The sequence below is a fragment of the Numida meleagris genome, chromosome 3 (assembly GCF_002078875.1).
Source record: "Numida meleagris isolate 19003 breed g44 Domestic line chromosome 3, NumMel1.0, whole genome shotgun sequence".
NCBI lineage: Eukaryota > Metazoa > Chordata > Aves > Galliformes > Numididae > Numida > Numida meleagris.
This window is the reverse complement of record NC_034411.1, coordinates 83,466,277-83,483,658: the sequence shown is the minus strand read 5'-3', so window position 1 is coordinate 83,483,658 and position 17,382 is coordinate 83,466,277. Positions and strand designations below refer to the sequence as shown.

The following is a 17,382-nucleotide window of genomic DNA, read 5'->3' as shown; positions in this document are numbered from 1 at the left end:
CAAACAAAGAAGAAGACAGCCCTGTTTTACTATGCCCTTATTGTTGTTGTATTACAAAAAGACAAAGACTTTTAAAGCTATATAGATAAAACCCTCTTATTTCCCTCTAGTCATATAAACATAAATGATAGAAACATTTTTTACTTTCGGTAGTGTACTGTATCAATGATCTGGCATGACAAGGGCTGCACTGAGGAGCCAGGGAGGTTGACTAAGACATACAACTAGAATAGAACTGCATGATGTGCTGTGTCTATTCCTGCCCTACATCAATTCAAGATCTTTTGGAAAGACATTAAATCTTTCTATACTTCATTTCTGTAACTTCTAAGGTAAATGTTATACTTACTAAGCACAAGGCCTCTTATAAATCAATTGGAAAGTAGGAAAGAAAAATGCAAAGTGAGACTCATGTATCATTGCTTTAAGGCTCCTTTGTAACCCAGAGAGCCTAGTTTGTTTTTTTTCTCTTCTTGCTGTTTGAATATCTAATTGAGCATTGGAAGAAGATGAGGTATATGTCACAGAACAGAAAATGATGGGAGAGAAGAGTGCTGAAGCTTCTTCTCCATCAGAGCAAAATATTTTATCTGTCCTGCTTGAGCATGAGAATGTCTGAGGCTAATTTCAATCATACTGCGTAACTCCAGTTCCTGCTGGTGATGGGAGTAACCCACATATGTTCTCTCCTTTAGCTGTGCTTTGCTGACTGCAGCGCATTTAGATTAAATGCATCATTGGCATCTAAAGCCTATATTTCTGTATTGCAGAAAAAAAAAAAAAGTGCATGAGTAGAGAGAGGGTAAGTTATGAAAGCTTAGGGTTTCTGTTGCCAAGGAAACTACTTCCATGGTATCTGCATGTTCATCACATCTGTCTCTCCTGCTCTGCCTCGCTCTAAGAAAATCTCATAACTTGATGTTAGAAGGCATGGAGAAAACAAGATTATGCTTCAAAGTACGAAGTGAAGACAGCACAGTCTTAGCCAATTCTAGGAACAAGTTTCAACAAGCCATTCAGAACATGCCAGTATTTAGGTGGCTCAACTTTCTGTTTGTGATTTGTGTGAGGCCACGTGGAAGTTGCAACACATGTCAGTATGATGAATACAGTGATATTTGACGTTCTGTTGACATGTTCAAATCATATGTTGCTTGTCCTTCAGAAATACTGTAAGAAACATGCACATATAAGAGAATCCTAGCGTCAGGATTCACTACTAGAAAGTAGGGAAAGTAGGGCAGGAGATTTTTGTGAACTCTGGAGCTAACTGAACCAGGGAAGCTATATGGACACAGGTCCCAACACAAGTCCCAAAAATAAAGAGGATCACTGCATAAGGTGAGGGGTCTCAGAGTATGTTCTGAAGTAACAGTTCTTTGGAGTCAATTATCATGAGGTTTGAGATAAGATTCAGCATTCTTTACAAGATAAGTTTTTTTGTTTTTTGTCAAACCACTGTGCCAGTGCTTATCCAAGAGCATGAATTCTGGAGTGTAACCTGACTTCGTCATTGATAAAGTGAGGGAAGACTTGGATTAAATTTGCAACAATTGCAAGATGAGAAATTAAATTAATGTCAAACATATGCAAAACCACAGTAAGTGTAATGCCTAAAATCAGAATCTGAGTCACAATACAGGTCAAACACACTCTACATTACCACATGTGGGAAGTCTTGGTGTTTTGAAATCGATCAAAAACTTCTCACCTTGCTTTATTCTTCTTTCTACTCTATATTAGTGTTTCTCCACCTGCACCAGTTACTTATCAAGACTGCAGATCACACTTGCTCATTTAGGGGTTAAGTACTTTAAAATAATGCTACCTAATTACAGAAATAAATCTTTTTTTTCTAATTCAGTGTTTCCTCTTTGTGAAAGCTTTTAAACAGTTTGCAGTAGAATACGATGTTTTAAAAGGGAATGCCTTTTTATCAGCAGCAATTACTGAATTATCCTCTTCTGCTATTCACAAAATGTCCATGAGTAGGATATGATTTTCTACCATTTAATTATTCTGAATAAGACATCAAGCAAATTCTACAGATAATAAATGAAATGTAGATTTTTCTAGTCATTCCATTCAGAATATTGTCATATTCAAACAATAAATGATACTAGGTTGTCTTGACTAAAAGTCACCCAAGGAAGTTCCTGTTTTCCAAGTCACATCTTGCAAACAGTTTGCAAGATGTGACTTGAATGAAATCAAAATTCAAGTATTAATATTTCTATTTTATTACTGTCTTGGAATACATCTGAGGATACATGAAGAAATGAAACAAAATAGGTTTTGCATTCAAAGAAATATTCTCTGTATACTTTTAAACTGTTGATAAAAATATTCTTTTCTGTTCCCAAAGCTGCCTTGTTGACTCTATTGTGGTATGTGTGAGAGTTCAGCAAAATATATTTGCTTTCAACTGCCAGAAAACAGAACTGAATTTTTGTTTTAAATATGTCTCTCTGCTGAACTACATATTTCTGACAAAAGTATTGCATAGTAACACTTCTTTACACACGCATTATGCTCAAAACCAAAGAGTATTCTCTGTGAAAAAGTATTTCCTCAAAAGTGCTTGTGCAGAGTATTTGATGTTTCACAGGAATCAGTATAAGTTATTGTTTTCACAGGTTCAAGATGCGTTCCGATGTCGACTAAGAAATTGCCAGGATCCAATCAATGCAGATTCGTCAAGTTCTTTTCCTAATGGACATGCTCAAATCATGGTTAGCTTTTGTTTTTATCTTTGACTACTAATTTAGTAGTATTTTAGTTCTTAGCCAAAAGAAAAGAACTTGCACTACTGTACATGGCAAGTACGCACAGCTGGAATTTTAATGTTTTTAAGCATTAGTCTGTTTAGGTCATTACCTATTTGATTAAACCTCTTAGCAAGTTTTATATTATTGGTGTGATCATTCTGTTGAGCAGAATACATTAGTATCCTCCACCGCTTTTCATCATGACATAAGATTTTTACACATGAGAAGGAAAAGAACAATCTAATGACATACAGTGATTTTTTTCTACCATTGGTGTAAAGAGCACTGATGCATTTGGGAGTCTTCCCTTCACAAATTCTTTAAAAATATTCTTCTCAAAATAATTTAAACAAGGAGAAAGTGCTAGAGATTCTCAAAGGGTAATCTATTTAGTGACTTGGATTATCAAGATAGTGAATGGATTATTATGACAATTTGGATTTACTAATATTGTTAGGTAGTATGTTACATATTTGTCCTTTCATTTTCAATGACTGTCATTGATTATAATGGATGGAGATAGGATCATGCCCTAAAACATGCAATCAATCAGTTGCCCTTGAAAAAATGATGAATTAAATAAGAATTTTTCCTTTGGACTTCATAAGCAAGAAGGAGGTCAGTTTTGTTAATTTTTTTTTTAATTTAATAAATCTTCATGGAAATTTCTAAAAGTAATTGAAAAGTACGTGAAATCTGTGCCAGGATAAATAGTTTTGTTTATCTGGGAAAAGCGTGTTTAGATTTTCAACTGTTAATGATCATTCGTAATACTTACAATATGTTTTTACTTATTGAAATAAATTATGTTTGTTTTCAAGGAATACAAAGTTTACTTTATTGCATTAGTAGCCAGGATGGGCATAATGCTATATAACAAATAAACACTCCATAATAAATTAATGAAGTTTCAGACAGCATGGACTAATTGAATTACAGTTATTCACAGTAATTTGTATTGCAGACAGTTCTCTGTTTTTCTGTTTATAACATAACTATGAAAAGCTTCCTTAGAGATGATCCTTCCATGGGATGTAGAAGTTACTCTTCCATATATATTAAAAAAATACACTGTATAATTTTATTAAAGCTATATACTCTACCTCCACCTATTTTATTTTATTTTTTCTGGTCAGGCAAGCATACTTTGAAAACCACCCAGTTATACTTTAGGAAACTTTGTAAAGCTCTGCTGTTGTAAAACAATATGCTTCACCTTCTCAGCAACAAGAAACCACTTTTAAGAGACTATGGCTCTGTAAGTAGGACATTTTGGAAGCGCTAGTTGGCAAAAAGGTATTGTGGTTTAGTTTTCAATTAATAACTGTTGTCCATTGTTTCTTGTTACAGACTGATTTTGAAAAGGACGTGGACATTGCTTGTCGGTCAGGTAAGAATACTGGGAGAGTATTTAGCTAACAAAAATAAGTATTTTACTAGTTCCTTCTGAAGTAGATAATACCATGTGATAATTGTTTACAACATAGATTTATAAATGTTAAAGAAAAAAGAATTGATGCCGCTATATGAATGTATAACTAATGTATAAGTTATTACTATATCACCTGTGTATACAAAGGATGCATAGGTAGGTGTTAGTTTTAAAAAGACTGTTTTTCAGGGCTCTAAGCGAATTGAACAGTAGTTTAAGGAACAGAGTGTCAGGAAAATGAAATAGGATTCTACTTTATTTTAAAGATATTTCAGTAGTGTGTTTTTCAAGTAGTCATCTTTGCCTGCCTCTGCATATAAAAAATAATACCTTTTAAGCCATTTTTTTTTCTTTTCTTTTCCCAACCTTGCTTAAGTAAAACACGGTGAAAAACAAACAATCCCCCAAGCTCTGTAGAAATTTTTAATTCTAGGAGATTATCCCAAAGGAGAGTTTTTCCTAGGGAGGTAAGTTTACCTAGACACCCTCTATTTTCAGTGAAGAAAGAAAAAGAGAGAGAGTGACTTCTCTGCAGAGTGAGTCAGGGCAGGAGATGCAGGACTTAGCTGTTCTGTGTCAGCCACCTGAAGTCTGTCTTTACTGTTTGTATGGCAAGGCATGAAGGTTGATCTAATTAAGGTAGAGTCTGAGTTTCCAGTCACACACCTTTAAAAAACTGCCAGCTCTGTTTCTTGCAGTATGATAATAGTTCTCTGTATAAATTAGATTTAATATGCACATGTATTTTGAAGGGACTGGATAATCCATTGTAACATAAATGCATTTCTTTTACGATCTAATGCAGAGAAAAATCCAGCTTTAATCTACATTGTTCCCACTTTTTACCTTTTTCCACCATACCTCTGCAGTACAACCAGCCTTAAGGAAATAGATTTGGAATAAATTTATTAACAGGTTTTACTAGTTAAAAAATTACCTTCACTTCCTTTTAATGAAAGATTAACTTAGTAGGTCACTGGTTGAAGTGTCTGGCTGGAAACAATGCAGCAGCCATGCTGCACTGAACAAAATGGATTGGGGTGACAGGATGTGTGGGGTGTTAATTGTCACAGTGTCAGATATTTACGTACTGTTGTTTACAGGCAAATTGTTCTTTACATAATTGAAAAATCCGCACTAGTTTTGTGTGAGGTAGGAGTGGGTTCCTTTATGAGCTGCTTGCTGTGGAGCATGGCAATGAACTGTCAAGTACTGGAGGATCTGGGTCATTAGAGCCCTCAGGCTACCAAAAGTGATGTGAATGTAACACCTGAGATACTTCTAGTCATCTTACTGTCTCAGCCCATGAGACAGATTTTATTGCACAAGCTGGTATTGATGTGAGTTAAGATATTATTTTAAATCGGGACAGGAAAATTGTTGCACCCAGTTGGAACAAACTCAGTAAATGGATACTTACAGAATTTTTCGTTCTTACTACCTAACCTTTTTCTTTCATTACAAATCTTGAACTGTAAATTTGTATTTAATTGTAAGAGAAATGATTGTGATGGATACTTTGCTTTTTTTTAAGTAGCTTTAGTGCTACTGAAAAATTTGTATTTTGTGATGGAAATGTTAACACTTAGTTAAGAAGCTTACTCTAAGAAAAAATTGTTGAATGTTGCTATAACTTTGACCATGAAGGACTACATCAAAAGGGGATTGTGAATGTTTTATAATATATGTTTATTTAGGAAGAAAATCTTTACTGTGAGGGTGGTGAGACACTGGAACAGGTTGCCCAATTAGGCTGTGAATGCCCCCTCCCTGGAAGCATTCAAGGCCAGGCTGGATGGGGCTCTGAGCAACCTGGTTTAGAGGCAGGTGTCCCTGCCAACCGGAGGGGGGTTGAAATTAGATGATCTTACAGCTCCCTTTCATCCCAAACCATTCTATGATTCTATTTGTAACCTTTCCACATGAGGCAAATTATGTCTTTCTGATAGCAATTGAATTCCTTCCTAATGCAGTTATTTTTTTTCTCATTTTTATTTTAAAAATAATTGAACACAGAGAAGCATTAGAAAAAAATCAGTGAAAAAGAACATTTAGGAGCTCAGGAATACATGTCCATAGTCATAGTCTTACAATAGATTGTTATGACATATTGACAAAATTATTCTGCCTTACAGCCTGTTTGACATTTTCCAAGAGGTTATGTGGAGTTAATAATGGCAATACAGAAGTCATAGTGTATGTTTTTGGAAAACCCTTAATTGAGTTCCACGTGGAAGACTTGCTTAAGCTGCAGGTCACCAAAGATATGTAAGGAAGCTGGAAGAAACAAATGGCTGGTTTTCTTTTATTTAAATGATTGAGGCTTAGAGTATACATCAGTTCATAAAAACCCTTTCTAAGGCAGTGTTTATAGAATAAAATTTATGAAACACAAAAAAGTATATAAGAAGATGCAATGGTAAAGGATATTACATAATGCCACAAGCAAAAGTAGTGTTTGACGGACATGGTTTCATGTTGTAAGAAGTCTGTTCTCTGACCCACAGTTCTGCATAAAGACATTGGACCTTGCAGAGCAGCTACTATAACAGGAACGCTTTCTAGAATTTCACTAAACGATGAAGAAGAAGAGAAGGGACCAAACCCCGAAGGAATGAGCTATTCTACCTTGCCTGGAAACATCATCTCCAAAGTCATCATCCAGCAACCAACAGGTCTACACATGCCTATGAGTATGAGTGAACTGGCTAATCAATGCTTGAAAAAAGACAACAGTGAGTTGCGGAGGACTGTGTATTTATGCACTGATGATAATTTGAGAGGTGCAGATATGGACATAGTCCATCCTCAAGAACGAATGATAGAAAGCGACTACATAGTCATGCCCAGGAGCTCAGTAAATACCCAGCCATCACTGAAAGATGAGAGCAAAATCAATATAGGCATGGATACATTGCCTCATGAAAGGCTGTTGCACTACAAAGTTAATCCAGAATTCAATATGAATCCTTCTGTAATGGACCAATTTAATATCAATTTAGACCAGCATCTCCCCACCCAAGAACATATGCAGAGTTTACCATTTGAGCCCCGCACAGCAGTAAAGAATTTCATTGCCTCAGAGCTGGATGACAATGCAGGATTATCAAGAAGTGAAACTGGATCCACAATATCAATGAGCTCTCTAGAGGTCAGTGACGCAATCAAGTTGCATACTCTGTTGTTCTAATCATACAGTAAGACAAAATATTGTGGCTTATTTCTAAGAGGTCTAAGCTAACGTTTTTAATTCAGACGAAATTATTGTTTGTGATCATGCGTCACTGTTCATATTTCTCTTGGTATCGTAAGTGTTTATACCTAGAAAATAAGATTAAAGTTTCAGAGTCAGTCTGTATGAAGCTGTACAATTCTGGAGATTTTGCATTCCAAACAATTGCAAAGGATTTCATGACCTACCAAGTGAAAACCTCTGGAAAATACTGTGTTGCTATGAGAATACTGCTCCTGCAAGATACAAATGACAATCATTGACCCTACCCACAAGCACTTGTAATTGAAAATATTTGCCATTTTACCAATGAAAATGTCTCACTCAGATATGATAGGTCTGATTCTGCTTTCATTAGTGTAAGTATTGGATTCTTCCATACATTAGTTTACTATTTAGAGATTTACTTTATATGCATGTTTGCATGGTTGCATGTGTATGCAGGCAGTGGTACAGATGACGTGCAATAAGTAGAGGTAGACTTCTTGCAATGTATCCCAGATGCCAGTCAGATTGTAAAAATGAACTGAAAACCTTTACTAAAAGTGGTTGTCGTCATTACTACCATATTTCTGCAGAACTGAAATATTACAGAAGTAACTGAAGACTTAAGTGTGAGATACTGTCATTCCTATTCAGTCTTTACTTATGCAAAACCATCAGCGAGGTGCAGTTGACTTCACACGCGGTTCCCTTTAAGAATTGCAAATCTATTTCACTCGCATTTCAAATGTTATGAAATACAGCATTTGGTAGGTATGAAAAAGACAAATGAGAAAAATGTGGTATTTACTCATTGTCAGAATTAAAAAAAAAAAAAAAGCTACTGTATATGCAGACTTTAAGCCATTAGCTGTTATTTTATGACATTTGGAACTATGTGTGCAGAGAAGCAGAGACTTTACCTGATTTTTTAATTGTTAGACATATGTCTGTACCCTGTACTTCAAAAAATAGGAGTTGCCTGTTGATATTTCTTTGAAAATGGAGTTTTGTGTCTGTATGAGCTGGAGAATTTGGGCATAAGATCAGAACTTAAGTTTCTTTTCAAGAAATGCCTTTGCAAGCATTAACTGTGAAATGTTTCCCATGTTGTTTATATTGTTTGTGTGCTATCATGAGCTTTTGCAAGACATAATATAACTGAAAACAAATAATTACAGAATGAAATATGGAGCTTTACAAGTAAGCAAATAGTGCCCTCTTTTTGTGTGTTCTTTTGGAGTGAATAAGTTTGTATAGTTCTGGGACAAATTTTTGAAAGAATTTCTAAAAAATAACTTCAGTACTTCCCCATTCAGTGTACAGGCAAGCTCTTTCAAAGCAAGTTTGCGTAATTAAAGTTACTACTTTCAGCTCCGCTATATTAGTTAATAGATATTACACAGTACACAAGAGTTCTGCAATTTAATGCAACACAAAAACAGAATAGCTAAAGCCACCTTCCAGTAGTATTCCCTTCTCCATTTCTACAAGACCCTCTTTCAGGTGCCTTTAGTCAGATGTAGAAGCTCAAAAACAACCAGGTTAAGATTAGACATATGGATGAGATGCCAAGGGAAGGATCCTAATTCCTTGAGAAGACACACATACCTGGCACCATACTATCCTCTCCACCTGTGGTCAAAATTGCTCTTTACTGATGCTTCTTTCTTTCTATTGGTTATAATAGCTTTTCTAGAGTTAGTTTTAAGACTGCATTTGTATCATGTTTTAAGCTTCCCTCTGGATGTGGCATAGATAGCAAATCTGAATCACCATTCTGTATATCATTTTACACTCAGAAGAAACTACAAAGTATGAAGTAGAAAATATAGTAAAATAGCATAAAATACAGTAGTAAATAAGTAGTTTCTTCTAACTTGGTAAACATATTAAATGTAGAAAGCTATATTTTAGTCCAGAAACCTGTAAATGGTTAGGTTATTAAACCTGACTGAACCAAGCATCATTCTACATGTTCAGTAAAAACAAATATTCAGGCAGATCACAAATGAAACGAACTGTTTCAGATTTTGTGTTTGCCTTTCTGTTCTCAATACCCCTTGATTATATAGCAGTATTTTATATTTAATAATGATATTCTGCAATGAACTGAGAATAGGAGCATGAAAAAAAGTACGTAGAAGAAAGTCATAGCCTCAAACATTCAGAGAAGCAGATACAGCCAGATACAGAAAGTGATTGTGTTTTCATGCATGCAGTATGCAAGAAGTAAGAGTTTGAGGTAAAAGTGTCATAAGGCTATTGTCTAGCATTGACCAGCTGGATTATCTCTTATTACTATGAAAAATAAAATAAAGAAGGGAGGGCATGGAGGTTGTTTTGTTTTTTTTTTCTGAAATATTTTTTGAGTACAATATCATTTTAGAGAAGTTCAAGATCTTTTAAGACTTTGCCAGGCACTGTGAAGAAACAAAACCTGCAGCAGGACATGCACAATCATTCTGCCCACATTTTTCCAGATAGTGTTGGAAGAGATCATCCACAATGGAGAAGCTTCTATGCAGTAGGAAGCCTCCTTCTGCTATCAGATGATATTTCTATCCCACCCTCAGTCTAACATGGGAGCAAATGGGTTTCTGTTCAGTACAAGAAGTTCCACCTTTGTTGACCCAAAGGAACTGGGATGCTAGTCCAAAGGAAAGGAGACCTCCTTTAGTGTTTTCTGCATGATTCCTCCACTATGTGTCATTAGGAATTTCCTGGTGCTTTCTCTGGAATTACCATACAACTATTATTTTTATCATGTAGTTATACACAGTAATTATCATCTACTATGTCAGCCAAATGCCCTTGGGCAACTGTGACCTGTGTTTACATAATTCTTCATTTTTTTCTTTTTAATTTAAAGTCAGTAATTACTAAAAATATAACAATAGTTTATGCAGTGGATACAGATAGTATTTATCATCTTATCAGAATGGCTTTAGATGTCGTTTGACCAATTTTCAGCCAAGAGCCAGACCAGCATCTGACTTCAGCAAAGTAATTATGAATTCACAAACACCTCAAGACACAGAAATACTGTATTCGTAACTGTTTGCAGCCGGACACCATGTAAAATGCAGTCTGTTGAAGTCCCATCACTTTATGGCAGGTACTAGTCTCCATGGCCATAAAACGAAATCAGTAGAATTAGAGGACAGTTTGGAAAACATAAGCCTTAAGTATTTTCAAATCATAAAATCGAACTATTTATTTTAAATTTCATGTCCCTTTTAGTAAGGGAAAACTGAAACACTAGAGTATTATGTTGCAATGAACTAACAATACATTTGCATAATTTAGATTTTTTTTAATTTGTCTTTTTTACTGCATTTATTCTTGTAAGTTTGTGAAGCCAATCATTTTCTGTATTTCTCATATCCCAGGAGATGATGAGCTGTTGGAATAATATGTGTTTGTTCAAGAAATTAAAAACTGTATATAGACAACCAAAAAATCAAAGTTATTGAATGTGAAAGCTGAAATGTAAGGTCTGCTTTTGTTCTTTTGTTTAGATTTTATGTTCATTATGATCATTGGAGATGGATGTTTTGGAACAGACCTACAGTGTTAGCACAACAATGTTATGTTCTGACTTTTAACTCTTCAGGGAGGATCCATCATTCCTACTATTAAATATCTAAATGTAGGCATTTTCCTTCTGATCTGGAATGGAGCTTTCCACATCAAGCTCCTCTTTAGTGTCAGCAGAGGGAAATAGACACTTCTAGGCCACTTTCATAGAATCATAGAATTAGCTAGGTTGGAAAAGACCTACAAGATCATCCAGTCCAACCATCTACATACCACCAATAACCCCACTAAACCATGCCTCTCAACGCTATATCTAAATGTTTCTTGAACTTTCAGACATCTGTTCCAGGGTGAAGTAAATCACATGCCCTCAGTACAGCTTTCTCTCTACAGATGCCACAGAGGAGGACAAAATGAGTGGGTCAGACATAAACATCAAAAAGGTTATGTTCTAAATGTAGTCAGATTAATACTACCGAATGTTACAAACTTTCTTCTAGTTTTTACATCTACATACTGTTTTTCAAAAAAAAAAAAATACTCAATTAGGAACAATCAAGTGTTACATAAGAAAAAATTTCAACTTTCAAAAGATTGTTGGAGAATGCCATAGTATTTACATAAATACATTGCCCAGGTAAATATAAACTTAAGGATCTGCAGATTCCTTGTGAGCAAGCCAGTGTTTTTTTATTTGGAGATGTAACCAGCAGTACTCATGTGATTACAGGCACAGGCAGGCATATTGGTACATCACTGATTTTCTGAGCAGGAGTAATTGAACATCTGGTTAATCTCCTGCACATCCCTTATATGCGTGGATTAAAATTGGCTTTGCTACCTTGGCATCAAAGTGACTTGTAGTGTGCTCCTTCAGCTCAAAGTGTTTTCATTTTAATGAAGAGTGCACTCTCAATGCACTCTTTTGGAGTGCTTTTTGTTCTGAAATTGTACACTCAGTGCTGTACTCATTAAAATGAAATGAAGTTGTACAATCTCAGCCATTGGGGTGCAAGAAAAAGATAGAAGGTTTAAATGCAGAGGAAGAAGCTGATCTGTGCAACATTCCTCCAGGAAAAGTAATTCTTTTCCTGTTATGGAAAAAAAAAATGCAAGAGGAATTAGGTCACCTGCTGCCTGACTATGTGAGGAGACTTGTATTGGTAGGCCTGTGGGACAGGAATGATGGGTTCTTCCTAGGGAATGTTAGTGTAGGATCACTTTATGCTCAAATGGAAAATTGCTGAAAGAAGAGAAAGAACTATTATCAACAGAAGGGCATGTGAGGATTGATCACAGAAACATTTATTAAATGGAAAAAAGAGCATCAGCTTTGTAAGAGCAGAAAGGAAACAGCTTCCCAAACTGTTGGGAGTACATCTTCCTTCCCGATTTCATATTTTCCTTGATAGTTTTTCTGTCTCAGCTTTGGCTAGGAGATCTTTAGGTGGGGAAAGACATAAATCCCCAAACTAACTCTTCTGTACTCACTCATGAGAGCTCTTAATACATTCAGAGAAAGTCATCTCCAGAGCTCCTTGACCAAATCACTGTTGTGGGACTTTAGGAAGAAAATGCAGAGATAAAAGAAAGAGATACATTAAAGGTAGTAGTGAAGTGCAAAGAAAAGATAGAAGTATTGATAGAGAGGAAAGAAGAGAAAGAAAGACATGCAAAAAAAAAAAAAGGAAAAGCAGACAGAAATGAAGAGGAATGTTAAAAAATAAACAGAGAAGAAGAAATATACAGTAAAAAGCAAAAAGCAGTCAATCTTGTCAATAAAGTGCTAGAGCAGAATAAAAGCAAAATGGTGTGAAGTCATTTTGATTTATGATATGAGAAGTTTAAAAGAAATGAAGTAAATTAAAAAAAAAAGAGAGAGAGAACAAAAATAGAGAGACAAGCACTACAGGAACTTCCCCTTTATCATGTTTCCACATTGCATTTGTTTTCAGGCTTTCGCTATCTCAGATTTATCTCCCTTCCATTCCTCATTTCATTCTTCAATAAGCTGTGGAGACAGCTCTTGCCAATTTTGCGACTCTCAGTGAAATGAATTCTAGACCTAAAACAGCCCACTCTTTCTTTTGGTTGAGTGAAGAGGTTTCAAATTCCTCTGACTTCAGACATTGTTGTATCATATTCTCAGACTGTTGCACAGGAATAGGGGTAGAATCAGGCAGAGGTGATTTTAGTAACTGAAGATGTAAAGAACAGAAATTTTTAACAGCATTACAGAGTGCAGTGAATATTTCTTTTTTTATATTACAGACAGCTATCTTAACTACAAATTATCCTTAGGAAGCATATTGTCAGTTGCTTGTCCATTTAAGAAATGCTACACTTGCCCCAGTGACATTCAGAAACACAAAATAAGTATTTTTGCTCTATTGAGTAAATACATATGTCAGTTATCCTATAAAAAAGCAGCAGTAAACCAGAAAAAAAATGCTGGAACAGTTTTAATATGGGATCTCTGAAGTTATGTTTGTGCTGTGTTGAAATTTGCTAGAAGATTTTCACAACTTAGAACTCCCACATCAAAGAGCTCATCTACTTTTTTTGCTTTATATCTAGCTCATATTGTAAACTAATAGCCAGTGTAATCTTCTGTTCAGAAACTAAGCTTTTTCTTCAGTTAAATACACACAAAGGATATTTTAAATCAAAACTCACATTCCACTTTTATATCTCTAAGGGCCAAAAGAGATTCTCCTTTAATTTTGTTCAGGGAAAAAATCCTCCCCAGGCTAAGATCTTGTATGTCAAACCTAATCTCAGAGTGAATTATAAACTGCTGATAATAAGGCTTTATATTAATGGAAGCATGGTTATAACCCTCACTATAATATGCTATCTCTGGTTTCAATTATACTTTGCACAATAGAATATATTTTCAGGAGTATCTCATGTAATTAATCAGGTAGTGGTGTAATGCAGACTAGAATAAGGAGAAAACCAGGCATTTGTCATTTTACAGAGATGGTGAGGGATTTTATTAGTCTGTTAGAGAGAGCCGCTCCTTCCTGGTGCCAGCGTATTAGTGCACGCTGCTGTATGGAAATTATTCTTCAGTGTTCTATTTTCATCCCCCAGTGAGCAGAGTTTAAAGTTGCTATGGAATTACACAGAAAAGCTGTACATGATTAGCACAAAGTAAAATTGATTTTAAATAAATTACGACTGCAGACCTCTTTTTACAGAATTTCACTTTGGTCCTGGCATGAAAGGTTTGGTAGGTTTCTTTCTTTTTTTTTCTTCTTTTTTCCTTTTTTTTTCTGTAATGTGTATTTTATCAATCAACATCAAAGAGCTGTAGAAATTAGAAATGGAAAAGATCTTGCCAGGTCATCTCCTTTATCAATGCAAGAACATTTTCCACAGTGTATTTCTGAAATCCGTAGTCCAATTTCACTTTCAAGACTGCAGTGAATGGCTCCCACTGTTTCCTTCAGCAGATCCTTTCACAGTCATATAAATTGTCTTTATTCCTAACAGCATCTTTAAAACTTACTTTTTTTTTCCTGAATTACAGATTTTCTTATTTTTCTCATACTAGCTTTGTTAAGCAGTATTTATATCCTTCTGAGGTTTCTAAGGAAGTTTCTGTGTTTGCTTTTTCCAGAGCCAATGTTTAAATGAGCTGTTTGACTCTTTTATCCTTTTCTCTTGAACCAGTGTTTTAACCCTCTAAAATTACTTTTTGCTGCTCTCTGAATTTTTTTCCCAGCATGTAGGCATGATGGACACAATGGGCACAAACTGGAGCACAAGAGGTTCTACCTAAACACCAGGAAGCATTTCTGTGCTGTGCAGATGATGGAGCACAGGTTGCACAGAGAGGCTGTGGTGTCTCCTCCTTGGAGATCTTCAAAAGCCTCCTGGACGTGGTCCTGGGCCCCTGCTCTGAGGGTCCCTGCTGGAGCAGGGTTTGGGCCAAATGGACACAGAGATCTCTGTTGACCCCTACCACTCTGTGGTTCAGTGCTGATTTTCCTTCTCAGAATTCAGAGCATTAATGCAGATTTCTCACTGGAGTTGTTCAGAAAGGGCTGTACGCATCCTGGCCCATTTAAATGGAGACCTGACTGGTTCTTTGTAGCTTTTGGATCTCTGCATAAATATCCAGTTCACTTCTTACCCATGGATTTCGGCCTTTTCAGAATTATCCCAGATAATTCCCTTGCTGCTGAATAATTGCATGTAGCTTCAGCTTTTCAGGCAGTCCCTTCATTAGTTACCCTTTTTAGTTCTCCAGCATTTAAGACGTTCAGTTTGGAAAACAGATGACTGAGTAGAGAATGGGGAACAATTATTCATATTTCCTGTGATTTAAAAAAGGAGTTTCAAATGAAATAACAAAGAGATTAACAACGTTATTTTCTTCATCATATTATACATATTTAAATTGGGGAGCTCACTACCTAGGCGTATTTTGGATATTACAATTATGAATGAATACAAAATGTGATTGGGCTGATGGAACAGTGTGAAGAAGTGTTATTAAGCTCAACAGAGTAAGCTCCTCCCAAAGATCCTCCTAAATTACAATTGAAGAACTAAGGAGAATACTGCAACAAAAATAGCTCTTTAAACTCACATTTCTCGTATATCATTCCTTAAGTGTCACTGCATAACTTGGACAAATTCAAAACATTGAGATGAACCTTTGCTATTACTCTTTGTAGTCATTTGTTAGTCCTGTTGTACTTTCATTAACGCTCAACTGGATCTCCAATTGATGCGTGAAAAAAAAAAATCAGCTTCCAGTCTGATTTTAATGTTGGCTGAAATCTTTTTTAATTTTGCAGGCCAGTGAAGCAGTCTTTTGAAAAGAAACACACTGGTGTGATCTGTTCAGCAGATCATTTGACAGAAGAGGATTGTTGCCTTTTTTTTTCCCCTTACTCTTTCATTCAGCTTCTGGCTTTAGTTAATTTAAATTGTTAGAACAAGCCAGATGGTTGACTAGATTTCAGAAAGAATTTAGGTATCTGTGGAGAACATTATTTTTTTAGCCAAAGAGCCACAGCAATTAGGCTTTGTTTAAGATATAAATATTAGTATATATATATGTATATATATATATTGTGATTGTGTATATATATATATATATACAATGCGTGTGTATGTATATGTATATTCAATCACAGTTAAAGTGTTGATTTGCACACTTTAGACGTGTTGTACATGATATAGAAGCTAGGAGAAGAGTTTAGGAAAATGACAGCTTCTAATTGGGACCACATGGAAATGGCTCTACCCTTACAAGCCAAGGTACCCAGTGCCTTCATGCGTCTGAATATATTCCCACTCTCGACAGTAATACTTCAGTACAATGATGTAATAGCCAGGAGGACCTGATAGGGTACTTAGTGTCACTGACAGTATTGCAAAAGACTTTCAGTGGTCCAGCATTACATTCATAACCAATGACTCCTGTGTTTCAGACATTCACAGAACTTCATTCTGCTGTTCTGACTTATGGCAGTTACATACTTCTTATGTCTTAGGAGAATAGGCTCTGACAGAATTTGTGATATATTTCACCGTATGCAGCCATGGAAAAGAAAAGTAATGTACAAACATAGAACAGATGTTCTTTACTATACAGATTTAAACTAAATTGTACTCGTGTTAGATTTGCATTGGTTACTCACTGAGATAAACCTGTGTTATTACTTGTTTGGTCATAACTGGTGTGATCTAAGGGCAAAATTGCAGTAGTGACATCTTTCTGGCAATAGCACAGTTAAATATGTGGCAGACAGTGAGACGTGTGTTTTTATCATGTAAACAGTGATAGATTTGTCTGGGTGCAAAACCAAATAATTCAACAATGCCACAAATATGCACTGCGGTCAACAGACTTAAGGCAAAATACAGATGTTCCAACTTTCTAAATCACATTATGTAGCAAACTACACAATTATTTCAAAATTTTTCATGCTTTCTCTTAGGATTTCCACTCAGGCAGTTCAATGGTATCAGATTTATTACTGAAATTTAGGTTAAATAATAACTTTTCAAGCATTTTTCAAAGCTGCTCCTTGAGACTTTCCCTTATCATCTGCCATCTAAATTTATTTTGAAACCACTGAGCCTTTAATGTGGAAGTGATCTAATTACACCTTAAAATAGATCCTTCCTCATTAGAGATATGTAGATTTCTTCAGGTGTTGGTTTAGTGTGGAGTGATGAAGGCCTGTCTCAAAGGTATACTTGTACCTTGGCTCTCTTAATATGAGTGAGAAGTATGTACATAGCTACCTTTAAGAATCTGAGCATAATCTTCTCTTAGTTTTCCTACCTCCAAAGCCATTGCTGTTTCCAAGTTTACATGCTATTTATTTTTGCAGAATTGTTTAATTTGTTTTTAAATAGTCTCTTTAAAGTGGGTTTGGTCAAAGCAAGCCTTCCTAATTAAT

The 17,382-nt window shown here is 35.5% G+C and overlaps 1 protein-coding gene across 8 annotated transcripts in view; it reads left to right on the top strand.

The window, feature by feature from the left end:
- Nucleotides 1–17,382, top strand: part of ADGRB3 (adhesion G protein-coupled receptor B3) — a 463,944-nt gene that overhangs the window by 430,945 nt on the left and 15,617 nt on the right. For all 8 annotated transcript variants that reach the window (XM_021389992.1, XM_021389990.1, XM_021389989.1 and 5 more), the window contains 3 exons: nucleotides 2,637–2,732; nucleotides 4,119–4,158; nucleotides 6,708–7,351. In XM_021389992.1, the coding sequence (XP_021245667.1) occupies nucleotides 2,637–2,732; nucleotides 4,119–4,158; nucleotides 6,708–7,351 (780 nt within the window). The remainder of the gene's footprint in view (nucleotides 1–2,636; nucleotides 2,733–4,118; nucleotides 4,159–6,707; nucleotides 7,352–17,382) is intronic.